At 40.0% G+C, this 17,542-nt stretch overlaps 2 protein-coding genes across 6 annotated transcripts in view; one reads left to right on the top strand and one right to left on the bottom strand.

Annotated features, from left to right (window-relative positions):
* The window catches only part of LOC137795955 (inositol 1,4,5-trisphosphate-gated calcium channel ITPR1), a 66,565-nt gene extending 55,928 nt beyond the window's left edge, over positions 1–10,637 (bottom strand). For all 4 annotated transcript variants that reach the window (XM_068593556.1, XM_068593558.1, XM_068593557.1 and 1 more), the window contains exons 1-3: positions 10,491–10,637; positions 9,455–9,568; positions 6,901–6,971 (exon numbers count right to left, since the gene is read on the bottom strand). In XM_068593556.1, coding sequence (XP_068449657.1) covers positions 6,901–6,971; positions 9,455–9,546 — 163 coding nt within the window. In that variant the 5' untranslated portion in view covers positions 9,547–9,568; positions 10,491–10,637. The remainder of the gene's footprint in view (positions 1–6,900; positions 6,972–9,454; positions 9,569–10,490) is intronic.
* Positions 10,638–11,094: 457 nt separating this feature from the next.
* Positions 11,095–17,250, top strand: sumf1 (sulfatase modifying factor 1). Of its 2 annotated transcripts, none has more exons than XM_068594413.1 (9): positions 11,095–11,395; positions 12,558–12,707; positions 12,874–12,948; positions 13,838–13,920; positions 14,790–14,912; positions 15,030–15,144; positions 15,697–15,810; positions 15,893–15,952; positions 16,639–17,250. In XM_068594413.1, exons 1-9 carry the CDS (start codon positions 11,135–11,137, stop codon positions 16,738–16,740), a joined length of 1,083 nt encoding a protein of 360 aa, XP_068450514.1. In that variant the 5' UTR covers positions 11,095–11,134; the 3' UTR covers positions 16,741–17,250. The 2 variants fall into 2 exon arrangements, with proteins under 2 accessions (XP_068450514.1, XP_068450513.1); XM_068594412.1 differs by having other exon boundaries at positions 12,534–12,707.
* The last annotated feature ends 292 nt before the right edge of the window (positions 17,251–17,542 follow it).

Below are 17,542 nucleotides of genomic sequence, written 5' to 3'. Positions count from 1 at the left end.
GAAATCATGCAGATTCACCTGAAACTCCCTCAGCTCAGACTCCTGCAGACCCAGCAGGGCCTCTGGCAGCGACCATTAGTCTCCAGACAGACCCAGATCAGGCTCCACTGCTGCTGGAAGCTCCAACAGGAGGTAAGAGATCAGCTCCCGTCAGCAGCACCGCTTCTGACGGCTCATTGCTCCACTGCTCCACGCTGGAAGCGAACACAGACCCCCTGCTACTGGAGACCCAGACCATATTGCTGGGCCCACTGAAGGAACGGGAGGCACGCCAGAGTTGCTCCAGAGTGCTCTTATATTGTTTTGATAACATTACTTTAAAATAAAAGTGTGCAATACACTAGTTTTTACTTCATTATTGAATTTGGCGCATAATATGATTAATCACGATTAATCACATTATTCGCCAAATTCATGTAATTCATTTTTTTCAACTTTGCCCAGCTCTCTCTCTCTCTCTCTCTCTCTCTCTCTCTCTCTCTCTCTCTCTCTCTCTCTCTCTCTCTCTCTCTCTCTCTCTCTCTCTCTCTCTCTCTCTCTCTCTCTCTCTCTCTCTCTCTCTCTCTCTCTCTCTCTATATAAATATAATATATATATATATATATAAATATAATATATATATTATATTTATATATATATATATATAATATATAAATATATATATATATATATATATATATATATATATAAAATATATATATATATATATATATATATATATATATAAAATATATATATATATATATATAAAATATATATATATATATATAAAATATATATATATATATATATATATATATATATATATATATATATATATATATACATATTTCATGTATTACATCCTCCTCACTTATCCTCTTCACCAAGTTAAAGACGTGTACATGAATGTATTCATATTTAACAGGGTAATTAAGCTAGATACAAATAATACACGCAAGCTTTTCTTATACGTGTTGAATTATGTTTGGATGGAGCTTTAAATGAGTTTTTAGACCTCGGCTCTCTGGTATTTCAGTGGCATGCATGCAATACTGCTTTGAGTGGTCTTGCACAAGGCCTGCAGATGACTCAGAGAGATCACCAAGTCTTTCAACAAAAAGCGAATGAAAGAAATCCTGCAGACCCTGACAAACTTCACCAGATTTAAGAGGATCAGTGAAGATGCTTGTAGTCGGGGCGACCACAAACACTACTGAGACCATGTTAAGTCCAAAGCGATGACTGACTGAACCTGTGGGGAAGTTTTTTTTAAGCGCATATAATAAGTTCATACTGTAAGAGGAGCAACAACACACATTTTCCATTAACTTTCGAATAAATGTGTGACAACACAGGACTGTATCATTCATCTGCTTTCCTGATGGCAGAGGGACACAAATGTGCAAATTACAACAAAGTCAACAATGTTCAAACACGAGCCGGGAGGCAGCTGTTACCTCTGTAGGAGATCTGTCCTAATCTTTTGTAATTAGACAACATCAGTCTGGCCAGAGGCCGAGAGAAACACATTGCATAATAGTTCTTCTATTCTGTGTTAAATCAACAATAGCCTCAATGATCTGGCTTGTTTAAACTGCTGTTCACTCCAAGGTTCTCATCCTGTTGGAGATGTAATAGAGGAAGCACTACACACCTAGTAGTGCATGTAAGACAATGAATGAGTCTACTTCACCATTTCCTGAAATTGCTCTCAATAAACAGGAAAGCAATATGGTTATTAGAATAGGAAGGGACTAAAGACAGAACTGGTCCTGGTGTTTATCTCAGATGAACCACCCAACGAGTCTGCAGTGCGTCTCTGACGGCCACAGCGGTTTGGGCTGACAACAGACAGGTGGTGGCAAGGAGCATGCTTCAAGGGGTTGGGGTTGGGGGTTAAATGGTTGTTTCCCTTTAAGAGTTTGTATAGATCTATAATGACCATAGGGTTGTGACCGAAAGAACGATGTCTCGGATACAAGCGGCCGAAATGAGTTTTCTCCTTAGTAGGGTGGCCGGGCTCAGCCTGAGAGAAAGGATAAGTAGCTTGGACATCAGGAGGAATCTTGGTGTTCAGCCGCTGCTCCGTCGCGACGAAAGGAGTCAGCTGAGGTGGTCATCAAAATCAAATCAGGGTGCCTCCTGAAGGCCTCCCATTAGAGGTTTTCCAGGCACGTCCAACTAGTTGGAGACCCCGGGGAAGACCCAGGACACGCTGGAGGGATTATATCTCCCGGCTGGCCTGGGAACGCCTTGTTGTCCCCCAAAATGAGCTGGAAAGTGTTGCGGGTGAGGGAAGCCTCGGTCGGCCTGCTAGGCCTGCTGCCACCTTGACCCAAACCCGGATAAGCAGATGATAATGGATGGATGGATACCTATAATGTTCACCTCCAAAAATACATCTGCATTAATGGAACCACGGCTTCTGCTTCCACACACGTCTGTAACCTCGTGTCATCTTTGATCCAACCCTCTCCTTTGAACGCCACGTGAAGCACATCAAGCTCATCAAGTGTACCAAGCCACCGTCTTCTTTCATCTTAAAAACATTGCCCGTCCATGCCCCTCCCTCTCCTCCTCAGCCGCAGAAACACTCATTCATGCCTTGATCACCTCTCGACTGGACCACTGCTCCAGCATCTTGTATGGCACATCCACCAAAACTATCAATAAACTACAATACATCCAGAACTCAGCTGCCGTCTGCTCTCCCACGCCACATCACCACAGTCCTCTAAAACCTGCGCTTCAAAGTCATCTATTTAAAGCTGCTTTTAACTTGTGATGCTAGTTATGCATCTTTTTGTTTCTTACTGTTATTTAATTTCTTTTTTAGTTTTTAGCGTTACTGCCTTACACTATCGGAGTGTTGTAGGTTTGTGTGTGACATTTCAAATACTGTCCGAGAGAAAAACAAAGCAAGGCTCCTAATGTCTCAGCGTATGCATACAGACTACATGACTGAGAGTGTGATTTTATGGAGGGTGCTTGTGTTTACATTAGGAGGAAATGTTATGCATACCTCAGCAATGACAGTATAAGGCCTTGCATGTGGACATGGCTAGTCTGGCCTTGTGCCCTCATAGCGTCCCTCTCAAACATCAGAGGCGGCGTCCCAAACGAGGAGTAAAAGTTGACCGTTTGCTCTGCTAGAGGACACCTTAAGCACTCAGATTAGAAATTCACAAAGAAGTTTTGAAGAGAATATACAAATGCCAGACTGCAGATGTTCAAACAAGGAAACCCTTGTTTTCTTGTTTGGTTGTAGATATGTTTTACACGTCTGTGGCAAGTTGAACAAAGTCTGTAGGGCAAATACTGAATACATTAATTACTTTCTCAAAGTACACTATTTTATTAATACAATAGAGTTTGTGAAAAACTGAGAAGGTGAGATATCTACAGACTTTAAAAGAAAATCTCCAAAATGACCTCGACAACTTGCCTTTGCTGTCGTGTATTTTGAACCCTCGACGCATAAAAGTATGCAAACATCTGAAACATGATTTATTATCTATTCAATTCAGCATTATTATACTTCGTTTAATAACATAGTTATTCATTTTGTGATGTTTTGTTAAGAATAACTTTGTCAAAGCAGAGCTTTCATCCCTGTGGCTCTACACCAGGGGAACCATAGAAAAGATTTTTTAAACGTTATCTATATTATTCAATACAGTCAAAGCACTGTCATCACATATTTATGTACAAAATGATTTATCAAGCAACCAGTTGTTTCACCTGAACTTCACTCCACTACTAAAACAATACATTGAGAAAAGCAAGACCTATTGCGACACTAAAGATGATGGTATTATCAATCAATAACTCATTCACAATGATCCCAACCATCAACAAAATGGTCCACAGTGGACACACTACTAACAATATGGAAAACCAAGAAACAGAATAAAACTGAGCACATCAGAGCAATCGAATCATCAAAGAGGGATAGAAGCATCACATTTCCGACACGACAACTTATTAAATCAAGCTTGAACAGAAGATACATTTCAAATAGTATTGAGATGGCAACAGAAAGTATATAACCTTTTTCAAAAGAAATGTAGCACTTTGTTTGTGTAGCTTAATCAGCAGCAAATTAACAACATAAAATGTCTCTGTTCAAGTGTCCAAGTACACCACGGCTACAATCCTGAAACTGAAGTAACTAAATAAAATATAATACTTATTATACTTAAGAATTTACACCTGTTATTCCTGCTGTCGCATGTCAAAATATCCACTGCAACTGCAACAGTATACGATAAAGATTGGAACACAGTTCATCACAAATGATGTCTCTGTTATATTTGCCAGTGACCCAGCATGCATCATATCAGAACCCTGAAACAAGCCACAATCATTAATGTTGTTAATTACACCTGTAATTGACAAGTCATAATGTTGTGCTAATAAGGTCTATTGACTTGAAGTCCTCTGCAGGTGGCATGACACGCATACAATTAAAACTGATTGTCCTCTGCTAATACTTGAGACATTTCCTTGGATTTTTCTTTGCAAAACTCACTGAAGTTTGGTAAATATCTCATTACATAAGCATACGGGCCGTTTCTTTTGCTGAAAAGGGCAATTATCATCACCATTTTAGTATTGCAATTTAAAATTGCACTACCATAAAGTTGGGGTACAAGAAGGTGATGTATATTAAAAAGAATGGTCAAAACTGAAGCTGGAAATTCTGACTTTTAGTCCCCAATATGGGTAAAGCTCCAAACACTACATTTCCCACAATGCACCCAAAGGCATATTCATTAGCGCCTCCATTCCTGTAAAATGACACATATCTCAAACTCCACACCTCCAGTTTGTGTCACAGTCTCCAGGTCCAGGGTGAGACAACACTAAAGCATTACTGATTCAAACTTGATGGAGCTCATTCAGAGCCACAGATATGATACAGGTTTAACAAGCCGAGTCATACTCCCCATTCATGTGTAAAATAACGAAGCTGGTTACCGTCACCTAAACATGTCCATGTCTTTTACATAACAGCCTGTATGGCTTCCCTGTTACCTCTTTGAGCTGTCTTTGTCCATATGATCCTATAGCACCGTCTTCACATCTGGTAGACATCCAGAGGCCTCTCACAGTGACATGAAGGCCTCTTCTGGTCAAGACCAGCTGACATGGAGAAGGACTTCCCAACGTGTTGTAGAGACATGCTGTTACGATTACAAATAAAGCTCTTGAACACACAGCCTTGCCTACAATTTTATTTGTGTGTGTACTTGTTGGCCAAAAATTAAAAAGCACGTTCATTAAAAATGGCAAGTCGAAACATCTCCAACATATTTACAATATTGAAATAATATAGAGATATTTAGTGCACTGCGATGGGTCAGATTAAGAACAGGACTCTTCCTATGAGTGAACCATCTACTGATGAATTGTACATGTGAGGCGAGGGAAAGCGGAGTGTGGGAGGATGGAAGATTAAAGGAGACAACATGATTAGCGAAACCCTTCCTGCATAAGTAAGCCAATAGGCAGCTCCCTCAGTACAATCACATGTTTACTGCTAAAATTAGCCAGACAAAAGATTCCTGTATAATTAAATCTACAAACAGTTTGGATGGTGCATAATATAAACTCCCTTTAGTCCCATACAGTAAATGCAAAGATACTGTCAAAGTCTAGCTAAATTACTGAGTTAGTGTACATCTTACGGTTTCAGAGCCCTTTTACAGACAGACACAATGACTGCACACTGTAGCCGTTTATGCTCGTATGACGATAGTAGATCATAGTTTGGATGTGAAGAGAGATGCTGGAGAAGTAGAGCCACTGCTGGCATTTTTTGACACTTATTCCCTAACAGTTGTCAGAATTACACACAGCAGCGAAGACAGGGCAAAAGACTGGTCCTTGTTGCTGCAGGAGGTGGAGGCGTCAGTCAGCAGCCGGTGTTTATCATGGTGGCAGTAATTGTCTCTCGAGGGTTATAACCTGTCCTGAGTTACGAGAGAGCCACTGAAGAGCAAAGCAGTGTGGGCACTGCTCAGATCAAAGTTATTTCAATTTCTAAATACGGTGCAATCTTTATACTCGAGAGAGACAGCAAGATAGCATCCTAAAAGCAACCGTGTGTGGAATGCTCACTCTCCCACCAGCTTCAAAGTCAAACTGATACAACACTTTGAAGTTAAGCTGCTTGACATTGCAAAGTCAAATGGATTTGACAGATCTACGGCCAATAAAAAGCACATTTTAGTCAAACATTTGGTCTTCATCGGTTAGCCTAAATGTACCCACTAAAAGTCCAATAACGTTGCATTTTTGGATTAGCATATTTTACAGCGACCAAGAAAAAAAATGCACTTTTTATATTTTGTATTATAACATATACCACATAAGCCTTCGATACCCTCGCATTCTCTGTTCAATGTCAAGCCAGGCCTCTCCACAGAGACATAAACCTCCAGCCTGAGAACTGAGGGTCATGAGTTCCACTTCCTGTATAGGAGCTAATAATAGCGGGTTCACCCAAAGAGGCATCTCAAGGCTTTTGTTTGAAAAGCAGCTTTTCAGGCGCGTCCTTTTCCAACAAATCAACATTCGAGGAGATTCTTTATCAGCCTCTAGCGTCACAAGCGACGTGTGCACACACAGCTATGAAGACATGCGTGGATGCATTAGCATGCATACACAAGCGCGCACACACACACACACACACACACACACACACACACACACACACACACACACACACACACACACACACCATTAACATTATCAACGGCAGTCCTGTTTGAAGTCCAGTGGGCAGATATATTGTGGTTGTCACCAAAGAAACACAGCATAACACATTCAGCACTGAGCGGCAGTATAAACAGACAGCAGTTAGTCTGATGATGTCGGCCCTCAGGAGGACGAGGGCTCAGCTGAGTTTCTTACCTCGGAACTTCTTTGGAGGGTTGCTAAGGTCTCCCGCGTCAGGCTGGACGACACAGCGGTCGTCCACCAAGCTATGGATATAAACACATCAAATCATTAGTATCAATCAGAGTTCTGTGTTTTAAAAATGTTAAAAACACATTATTAACATACATAAGTAGTTTAAATATATTTTCTATATATTGTCAATGATGTCACAGTCAATTGACAGATTTTCATAATAGAGTAAAGCTGCAAGTTTGTTATTTACTCTTCGGCTGAAACAATTAGTCAAATAACAATAAAAGAACATCAACTGCAAATAAATATAAAATAATCCTAATCTGTTTATTAATCATTTTCTTAGGCTAAAAAAGAGTAGGTGATTATTTAATATCAAATGCCTCGCTTTATATTTTATGATAGTAAAATATCTCATTGACTTGGACTCTGAAAATCGGTGATGGGTGATAGACCAAACAATGAAAAAAGCAGAATATTCATAAATAACAATGATTTGAGTTCAACCCCAAATTATTATTATTTCATATAAATGAATGTCACAAAGGTGATTTAATTAACACAAAATACAGTTTTCTTTAATGTCTTTTTTATAATTATCTTTGCATACAAGTACAAAGAGCAAATGAAACCGGCGTCAAACTCCATGTATGTGTAAATTTACATGGCTATTAAAGCTGATTCTGATTTTAATATTAAAATCATTACTAAAAATACTAAATTTATCAATGATTTGCCGATAAAATAATCAATCAATAAGACTCGTGTTTTTCATTAATTAATCACTATTAAAAACATTTATGGAGATGTATTGAGATTGCTATTGTACTTGGGTACGTGAAGTGTAGTCGTAGTGGCCAAAACAAAGTATCCCATCAAAAGCTTCTGCATCTTCAAAACTTGACTCGGTTTCTTATTTTTACTGAGACCTCTTGCAGAACTACAGAATAAACATCCATTGCGGCTCCACACAATAATGAAATCATTGCGGATTAGATGACTTGCGGGCAGGCAGGAATTTCTGGTGACAAATTTGACTTTTACTGGCTTAGAATAACACTCGGCTGGACACAGGCCAAATCCCACATCCATTTCAGGCCTTTTCCCGGGGAATGTCTGTAGTTGTCCAAACAGACCTGTCTACTGCTCCAGTCTATACACCTCAAGAAACACGGCTGCAGACGTGGATACAAAGAGAGAAAATATCCAGGAGTGTTCAGAAGAAATCATACAGTACGTGTGTGCCGTCAATTGCATGTGTGGACTATTCACATAATTTCTAATCCAGCAAGTAATACAACCATTACACCTATCAAACAGATCCTGTTGCAGGCTCAGTTTAAACATGTTTAACCTTTAATTTGCTCACTTCTCTCCAATGAGAACCGGAGCTGGGAATGCTGCTCAGTTGAAGAAGTTCTAAAGCTAAAAGACTTGTATTTATGCTCAATATAATTTGTTCTTCTAGCAGATGATCTGGAGATTGCTGCCGAGTTGGTGGTTGTGCGTGGAGAGGATGGCTACTGGCCAAACATGTCAGGACAGTTTTGTAGATTTGTGCACTTGTTTGTGTGAGTGTGTATGTGGGACGCACAAGAACTCGAGAAAGGCCACAATGTCTCTACCGTGTCTTTGCTGTAGGTCAGTCCATAATTTATGAGCAGAGAAGTTCATGGAAACAGAGCGGAGTCCTGACAACCTGAGAGATGCTTGACACAATAGACGGCACCCTCATATAAATATATTGAAGTTTCTACGATACAAACTTTCACTTTACATTCACAACAGAAGAGGAAGTGTAACAAGTGTGAATTATTATGTGATATCTGAAGAGCAGTATATCAATGCTATAAGTCGTTCCGCAATTCCTAAAGATGGTGATCAATATGCACCTTACGTGTAAACATCAGATCTGCGTTTATTATGTTCCAAATGAGGTAGAATTAATGCACAAACAACAACACTGCTGCGACTGTGTGGGTGATCGAGTGGCTTGTAAAAAGAGGTTCACCATTAGCGTTGAATATTGTATGCAGCGCCATTCGGGTTGTTTTCCTCCAAATCTGCCCTCCACACCCACTCCTGCCACACTCTCACAAACACACACACTTTATCATTAACTGGGCATTTACCACCCCTGCGTTTCCTTTTCTCCCAACACAACATATATGGCGGGGTCAGCCATGGCCGAAACATTACTTTAAAAAGGCCTCCCGCTGTTTCAACAGCTTTCTTCTATGGGATCAAATTGAAACTTTCTTCAATTTTTCTCTCCTTACCTACTATATCCCATTGTGTCACCGACTGGGGGAAGTGATGCCCGAAAGCATGCAAATGTTCATCAGTTACACACAAACACAGAGTACAATGGAAATGCAGTTTATGATGGCACACACATTTTAATCTAACTAAATCAAACTTAAAAAGGAGAACAGTCGCAACTCCTGGTGTGACTTCCTTTCTCCTAAATACTGCTCAGCTTGCAGTGGATCAGAGGGAAGTGTGAAGCGGGCCCACACACATAATAATGTTCTGCCAGCGAGAATGGACATACCCCAGGGTGCTGATAAAACCATTGGTGGATCCTTCTGCATACAGGGAGCAGATGTCCCCGATGTGTAGGAAGCTGGACATCTTGTCCGACATGTTCGACACACACAGGGAACAACTATAGAAGAGAAAAGGGGCACAAATTAGTCACATAGTCCCAATGTCAGACATGCTCTCATCAGACAAGTCTAAAAAGCAACAGAAGCATCTTTGTTTCGATTTCAGTCAAAAATATTATCTGTAATATTTGTGATAATTACCTACAATAACATTTATTCAGCTTTAGATATGCAACACCATTGGTGGATTCTCATAATTCCTGAGCACCTGTGACTACTTTCAGTTTGCGTTTGCTGATATGAATATCCACACACACACCCATGTGGCTGACTGAGTTACCAGTGCAATGTTTAGCACACTGATCCAGTCTCTACAGACAATAATTTGCATAGAAGCTGAAGGGAAATTCTCGGATGCCACTGTTATCCGTTTGTGTTGTGGAGAAAGGAGATGGGCAGGTAATAAGGAGAGCTGCAGCCACAGGTCTGTGCACCTGTCTGTTCACCTGGGCATCACCGCTGAAGCGGATATTTGGGCACTCCAGTTCAGTGATCTGTTCGTTTCTGAGGCTGCATCTGACTAAAGGCGATGCATCTTCTTTTCTTTTCTTTTTTTTGTATACTATTGTTGGGGGCTGTGGCCCTGTTGCACGCCTACAGTAATGGCATAGCTACATCACGGAATGGTTAACTAGTATTACACAGAAGTGTACATCTTCCTCACAGGACTGTTATATCCGCCCATGAAACTTGAGTAAACGCGTCCAATGGTGGGCTGTCATCTGATTCCGCAATCACACCGTTTCTCAGTAATCCGAAATGATCATCGGACTCGTTTCCTTGATTGTTTTTAGTCCCCGACGACATCACACGCGCTGGTGATGAGATGTGAGCATTTTGTTAACCATTTAAGGAGAGACTAATTCTCTCTCCGCGACGAGAGGCGATGGAAAGAGAATATGGTAAAAGTTTAAACTTTACCTCGGTCGTGGTGAGCAGTCGGGTGTTCAGCGGTCTCCGGCCCCGCTAGAGCAGCATGCCCGCGGCGCTCCTCTTCGGGAGATCCAGCCTGCAGCGCCTGTAACGATCCGGTTATTTACGGCAACTCCTTCACCTTTCCGCGCCTGTCGGTGCTCCGGGCTGAGCTCACTGAGGCAGGCGGCTCACTGGCTCGATGCCACTTCTTCTCCTCAAGCGGCCGCGGCGTTGATAGCTGGGAAGTTAGGTCCATGTGGTCGCATCTCCCACCAGCAGGGGAGTCCAGGAGGGTTAACCGCTCGCGCAGTGGAGGCTGGATTTAGTCTTTACTCTGCGAAATGAAAGAAAAGCCTTTTATTTGATGTCAATGTTCAAGCAAGCACCACTTTTTTTGTTGTTGTTTGAAGGATTACTTCAAGTGTATTTTAATTAAATTAAGTTATTTATTTTTCATCAAAACAATCACCCGCTATATTACCCTCCCTGAACATAAGTTATACTTTAAAAAATATTATTTAATATACATTAACAATAAATATTCACTTTGGGCAGGAAAGAGTTACATCGCACCCAGCTGACTGGCCACGTGACTTTGCGGAAGTGAGCAACGACAACATGAGCGGGTCTTGAAGTCGTGTCCCGCAAGAATGCTGCGCTGTTTCCCCTTGTGTTTGGTCTTCACTTGCGTGAACACAGTGCTGTGTAGTCAGGGCTCATGCGGCGCTCAGCCAGAGCCCGCCGCCCCGCAGGCAGCAGCTGGCTGCGGCTGCGGGAAGTTGAAGAGAGCCGCTGCTCTGGAGCATGTGGAGGACAGCACCGCGTCTGCAGAGCCTGCTCACAAATACTCACGAGACGCGAGTGAAAGGCCATCAGAGGCTCGGGGAGATGAGAAGAACATGCTGAGTCAGGTATCCATCTCTGCCCTGCTTCTTCTTTTTTTTTGTATTTTTACTGAAGGGTCTCTTCTGAGATGTTTCCTCCCTACATGCACCATCAATAACCACACAGTGGAACATAGTTGTGTTCATCCAGTGTGATTTAAATTACTTTAAGTGTAAAGTCATGAGTATTTGTTTGTGTTATTGCTTCATCAAGAACTTAAAATGAACATAAATGTAAGATAAAAGTGAAATTATAGGAATAAATAAATATTACCAGCTGATCGCTTACCCACATACATTACTAGTAGAGTTGTATTGAACCAATAGTTTACACTGGGGGGTTCTGAAAGTCAGCATATTTCTGGAGAAATATGTGTTGGTATGTGTGTGTTGCCATCAATTTAGACTTGTGTATGACAATATCTCTATATGAATTCACCACGATATTCTGCTAAAATTCAATAATTTATCATATTTTTTAACGCACGGTCATTCTTTAAGATCACCTTACAGCAACAAAACATGCATTTTCAAATCAAACTTGAAAAAAGGATAATCTGATTTTCTTGAAATTATGACATCTTTCACATAAGGGACTCTCAATAAAAGTTCAGCTTTGTAACCACGGCTAATATTTGTACTTCAGATTGCTCTCAGAACTGAAGAAAGGACAATGGGCTTTATGCTCCAAATGTAATAGTTTTTTTGGCTTTGGTTAGAGAAGGTTAAGGTCACAGTCTGGTTCTGGTGAAACTTGTGCAATCATTTCACAAGCAGGAATGACACAGTTGGAAATATGAAAGTTCAGTTGCAGTCAGAAGCACTTTCTGTCACATGCATACATGAACTCAAGTCCTGACCGCTTCTTCTAGTCTACTACCGTTAGCTTCTGTACATTTACTAACTTAAGTATATATTAGCATTCAAGAAATGCTCATATCAATGCATCTATCTATTAGCTTTCCAGTCTCTCTCTTGATTCGTTTAACTAACCAAATCTCTAAACTGAAATCCATCATTGCCCCTGGAATACATTAAGTTTCTATGCCTTTTGCAAGTTTTATTTTAATTTTAATTGTGTCACCTTCAAACTTTGGAGACTTAGAGAAAAACATTTTTTGCTCAGTAAAAAGAAGGGAAACAAAAGTAGTTTCCTTCCATACAGATGGTGCTGATTTCTGCCGGACAGTTCCTGATGGGAACAGACAATCCAGGCATCCCTGCAGATGGCGAGGGACCTCAGAGGCTGGTGCATGTTGACGCCTTCTACATGGACATCCAGGAAGTCTCTAACCAACAGTTCCAAGGCTTTGTCAATGCCACAGGATACGTTACTGAGGTTGGTATCTAAAGATTAAACCACAAGCTTTATTTTTTTATTTATTCAAAATTAATTTAAGTGATTCAACCAATTTGTATGAAAGTAAATCTGTGGCAGTGGTTATTTCAGTGTCACGGGTTAACTGGCATCATTGCTCAACATGTTCTTGACCTTGTGCTTTCAGGCAGAGAAATTTGGAGACTCATTTGTATTCGAGGGGATTTTGAGCGAAAGTGTGAAAAACCAAATCACCCAAGCAGTAAGTATAAACATTCAACTGTAGGCATACCTGTACAACTCACTTCTTTACGGCGCACCAGTGTGAAGCATTATTAGTGCCATGATTATCGGCATCAGCCTTTTGAAACCCTGAATACACGCTCCAGACACATGTCCACCTTGATTTTTCCTTATTAGGACACACACATTTACTCATCCCACAAAACATGAAATTGCTCACAGATTTGTTGCTCACTCTTTGTGGTTGCCTTGGAAATTTGTAGCAATTTGGGTCAAAGAGGAGAAGTTCACATGTTTGTCTGTCATCTAATAAAATATACATTCCTGAGATAACATTTTCATAATGCTTCCTGCCGACTGCAAACTGTACCTAGAGCGGCAAACAACATCCAGTATTTCCTCAGGGTGGGTCGGATGAAATGGCCCATGAGCTGTGTGAGGAGAAGTAAAGACGATGTTAGCGTAATTTGTAAGAAAACGGCATTTTATTATTTGTCTCTCCCACTATGATAGTCATCATCTTTAGACTAATATTTGTACCTGCCGGCCTGCGGGGGTTAGTATATTTACGGAGACAACACTTCTGTTGTTCAGGAGTCTTGAGAATGTTCACAGATTAGTTGTAAGAGACCTGAAGACAACAGGCCTCCCGCAGACAAAAGCCAGACATCGAGGAACTTGCTGCTTCATCTCAGCTGTCATGTGCAGCCTGATCATCTGGCTGAGAAGATGCTGTGTACCCATTAGAGTGGCAATACTGGAAACCATTTGTATAATAGCAATTATTTGTGCCAACGACAATTCTTGATGTACCTTGGAGTATGTGTCTAAGAGAGAAAATGGAATGGAGAGTATGAAAGAAGCATAATATCGGTCAGTAACCATTGTTTATATCACTTTGTTTTTAGGTGGCTGCTGCCCCCTGGTGGCTTCCAGTGAAAGGGGCCAACTGGAGACATCCTGATGGTCCAGACTCTAACATCACAGACGTGTGCGTAGAAAGACACTACCTCCACTGCTGTTCAAAAGTTTGGGGTCACTTAGAAATGTCCTTTTTTTTTAAAAAAACACTGATTTTAAATGAAGATAACATTAAATAATTAGGAAATACACTCTATACATTGTTAATGTGGTAAAAATAAAAAATAAAAAACCTAGTCACTGGAGCATCACATTTGTGGGTTTAATTATACTCTCAAAATGGCCAGAAAAAGATAACTTTCATGTGAAACTCGTCATTATATTTTGGTCTTAGAAATTAAGGCTTTTCCATGTGAGAACTTGCGAAGAAACTGAAAATTTGTCTGGTTGACCCCAAATTTCTGAATGGGAGTGTATATGACATTTTCTTTTTACCTGTTTAAAAATAATTATACTATATTTTCTATATATATATATATATATATATATATATATATATATATATATATATATATATATATATATATATATATATATATATATATATATGACACTTTATACAAAGATATTATTTTTATTTGACACATTTTTATACATCCAACAAGTCAAACTTTATTCAACACATTTATTAAACTGAAAAACTACAAAATCAAACAAGCAAATAAACTGATTAAACCACTGATCGGCTCCTACGAAGCACATGATGTCAGATGAAATTCAGGGGGCTGCTGTGCCTGAACTACATGGACAGTAAATATTCTCAACAACCAAACCCAACTAGATTAGTCTAACTCAGACTGCTGTTGCAAAAAGGCATTTTTATGCCAAACAAGGACTGTAGATTGTGTTCCTCTTCCATCAATTATTTATTTTGGAAAAGCAAACTGATAAACCAAATACAAGCTCAGCTGTTCAAACTTCTAAACCTATTTTTTGTAGGCTGGATCATCCTGTTCTGCACGTGTCCTGGACGGATGCAGCAGCCTACTGCTCCTGGGCCAACAGGAGACTTCCTACAGAAGCAGAATGGGAGTACGCCTGCAGAGGCGGCCTTGAAGACCGGTACGATATTTATTCATTATGTGACTGGGAAATATGCCAACATTCTTGTGCATGTGCTGTGGTTTTTAATACAGTTTGTCACATGTCAATTTGCTGATTTACTTCCCCTATATCTAGACTTTACCCTTGGGGAAACAAGTTGAACCCTAAAGGACAACACTATGCCAACCTCTGGCAGGGGGATTTTCCCAACCATAACTCTGCAGAGGACCGATACATTAAAACTTCACCGGTAAGAAAATGAAAGATGGAGAGATGATTTAGTGTGTAAAGGTGCATTATGAATCAGGTTAGGGAAGAATTGGGTGACTGAGCTCATGAGCTATTGCCACAAAGCTGAACACAGGTTTATAATTGAGCCACTGCAGGAAATTAAAGGTGCGGGAAATAAGGGCTCATTTCAAAGGCTGATGTTATGTAATATTGAATAACGGTCTTGTTCTACAGGGAAAGCTTTAAAGCCCCGCTTCAGAGGTACATCAATCATGAATATATGCACTCTGATTCTTTAAGGCTGTGAACTTCTTAAGTAAAGTGCATCTTCCTGTTCACACTAGCTGAAAATACAGGGAAGTTTATGCCTCACAAACTATAATAGCACCAATGTTCCACGTTTTTTTTGTATTACTATCTCATTTGAGCAGTGATGCATGATACGCAATAAAAAAAAAACAGATGGGACTACCTGTCAATCCAGATTGAACACTAAATGATCCGTTTTGTCAGTAAATTCTTGGAAAGTTCCCTAAGAGTGATATGCTCATTCTGGCAAACACAAATACAGGTGAAGTCATTTCCCGCCAATGCTTTTGGTCTGTATGACATGGCCGGAAATGCGTGGGAATGGACCTCAGACTGGTGGACTGTGCATCACACCACAGAACAACAACACAACCCAGTAAGAACACAATGACTCGAAGCTTTGGAGTTGTCCAGGGTTAGTTTTTGCCTGCATATCTGATCATTTCTCTCTCTTTCAGACAGGTCCTCCTTCAGGCACAGACAAGGTGAAGAAGGGAGGCTCTTACATGTGCCACAAGGTAAAAACATCAACATCACGATTATGAAACATGAACTACTTCCATATGTGCACTGTTAGAATAACTCACTGGGTGTTTTAGATTGTGTGGGCAGTGAAGGCTTTTGTGATTTGAAAGCAAAGTAGTTTTCAGTGGTTGTGCAAACCGGTTTCATAGCAAGTATTGGATCCAGTCAACAAGGGCTCTGACATCAGCATCAGACTCTCTGTTAATCTCCAATTGTGTGATTACAAAGGGGAAATACCACCTTTCTCTCTCTATTTTCTTACTGGAATGTGAAGTGGTTTCTGTGCTTGTGCATACTCAATCGCCTGGCCGCTGCTTCTGTGGCTCTGTTTGATTCATTAATATATGAATTAATTAATTGATATGATGCCTTCACTTTATCTCCAACACCATTTGAGCCACATTGGTTGCCATGCGAATGTTAGTAATTTAATGACAAATAAGTCCTCGACACAAAGGTCTAGTTTGTTTCATCTGAATAAACCATGTGAAGCTTTATGAATGTGCACAAACCGGTGTAAGAGCGGGATGATCAAAGAAGAAATATAGAGTTGGCTGAACTACAATAGGCGCTGCGTGATTGTTTTCGTTCTGTTTTTTAACGTATGCTGTAACGAATCAGTTTCCTTTGATGAGAAAATGTACAGTAAATGTTCCTGTTTTCTTTCCCCGTGCTTCAGTCTTACTGTTACAGATACCGATGTGCAGCCCGGAGTCAGAACACTCCGGACAGCGCCGCCTCTAATCTTGGTTTCCGCTGTGTCTCTCGGGGGCAACAGTGACCTGAACAGGTAGTCTTAAACACAGGGATCCAACTACTGGTTGTGGAATAAACCAAGGACAGGAATTTAGATGTGCCAGCTCATTGACGGGGAGTTGAGACTGTCCTCCATTCCAGCAGATATTCTCAACTTTTTCTAACTTTTCTTTCAAAGGAAATGAAAAGAAAAAGTTATTTTTTTCTACATCTTTGTTGTCTTTACACCTTTTGAGCAAAGGTCAAAAGACCATTGAATAACTTATAAAAATAAGAATTGTACATTTAAGCAGCTGTGCAAGTTGACATTATCAATAAAAAGATTGGCTGAGTTATAGCTAATGTGAAATTGCATTGTGGATGTGCAAGGTTATTGTAAAGTATTGTAATTTTTGCAGATGGATCCAAAACAATCCCTTTCGTCTTTTTCTTTTTGTGTATTTGTGCGTTCTAATTAGTTAAGTTTTACATTGTGTTTAAGTCTAAATATGACTCAATAAAAAGGATTTCTTTGGCATAATGTAACATTTAATTTACACTGAATATGTGTGGGAAAATTTAGGTTTAGTTCATTGATTCTGAATCTCAGGGTGCTAATTTGCTCTGTATTTTATTATTACTGACTTATGACAACCACATATAGATGGTGTATTATGTAGTTAGTAAGTATGTAAGTCTAGCAAGTGTAGTAGGTAAGTGTAGCATCCAGTAGAGGGCAGTACATGCTCTAAAAATAAATAAACAAAAAACAAAACAAAAAATATTTTATATATATATATATTACACACACACACACACACAGTATGTGTTTCTTTTATATTGAGAAG

The sequence above is a fragment of the Clinocottus analis genome, unplaced genomic scaffold (genome assembly GCF_023055335.1).
Source record: "Clinocottus analis isolate CAN_PGR_092001 unplaced genomic scaffold, fCliAna1.0.p SCAF_3, whole genome shotgun sequence".
In the NCBI taxonomy this organism is placed as follows: domain Eukaryota; kingdom Metazoa; phylum Chordata; class Actinopteri; order Perciformes; family Cottidae; genus Clinocottus; species Clinocottus analis.
Note: the sequence above shows the minus strand (reverse complement) of the source record. Positions and strands in the feature narration are given on the sequence as shown.

What these genes read in the sequence shown, in the direction of transcription:
- sumf1 (XM_068594412.1), top strand. Translation starts at nt 11,135, where the DNA reads ATGCTGCGCTGTTTCCCCTTGTGTTTGGTCTTCACTTGCGTGAACACA. An exon ending in GACTCTAACATCACAGACGT is followed by an intron (nt 13,921 to 14,789) that starts GTGCGTAGAAAG and finishes TATTTTTTGTAG; the next exon opens with GCTGGATCATCCTGTTCTGC. An exon ending in GATACATTAAAACTTCACCG is followed by an intron (nt 15,145 to 15,696) that starts GTAAGAAAATGA and finishes ACACAAATACAG; the next exon opens with GTGAAGTCATTTCCCGCCAA.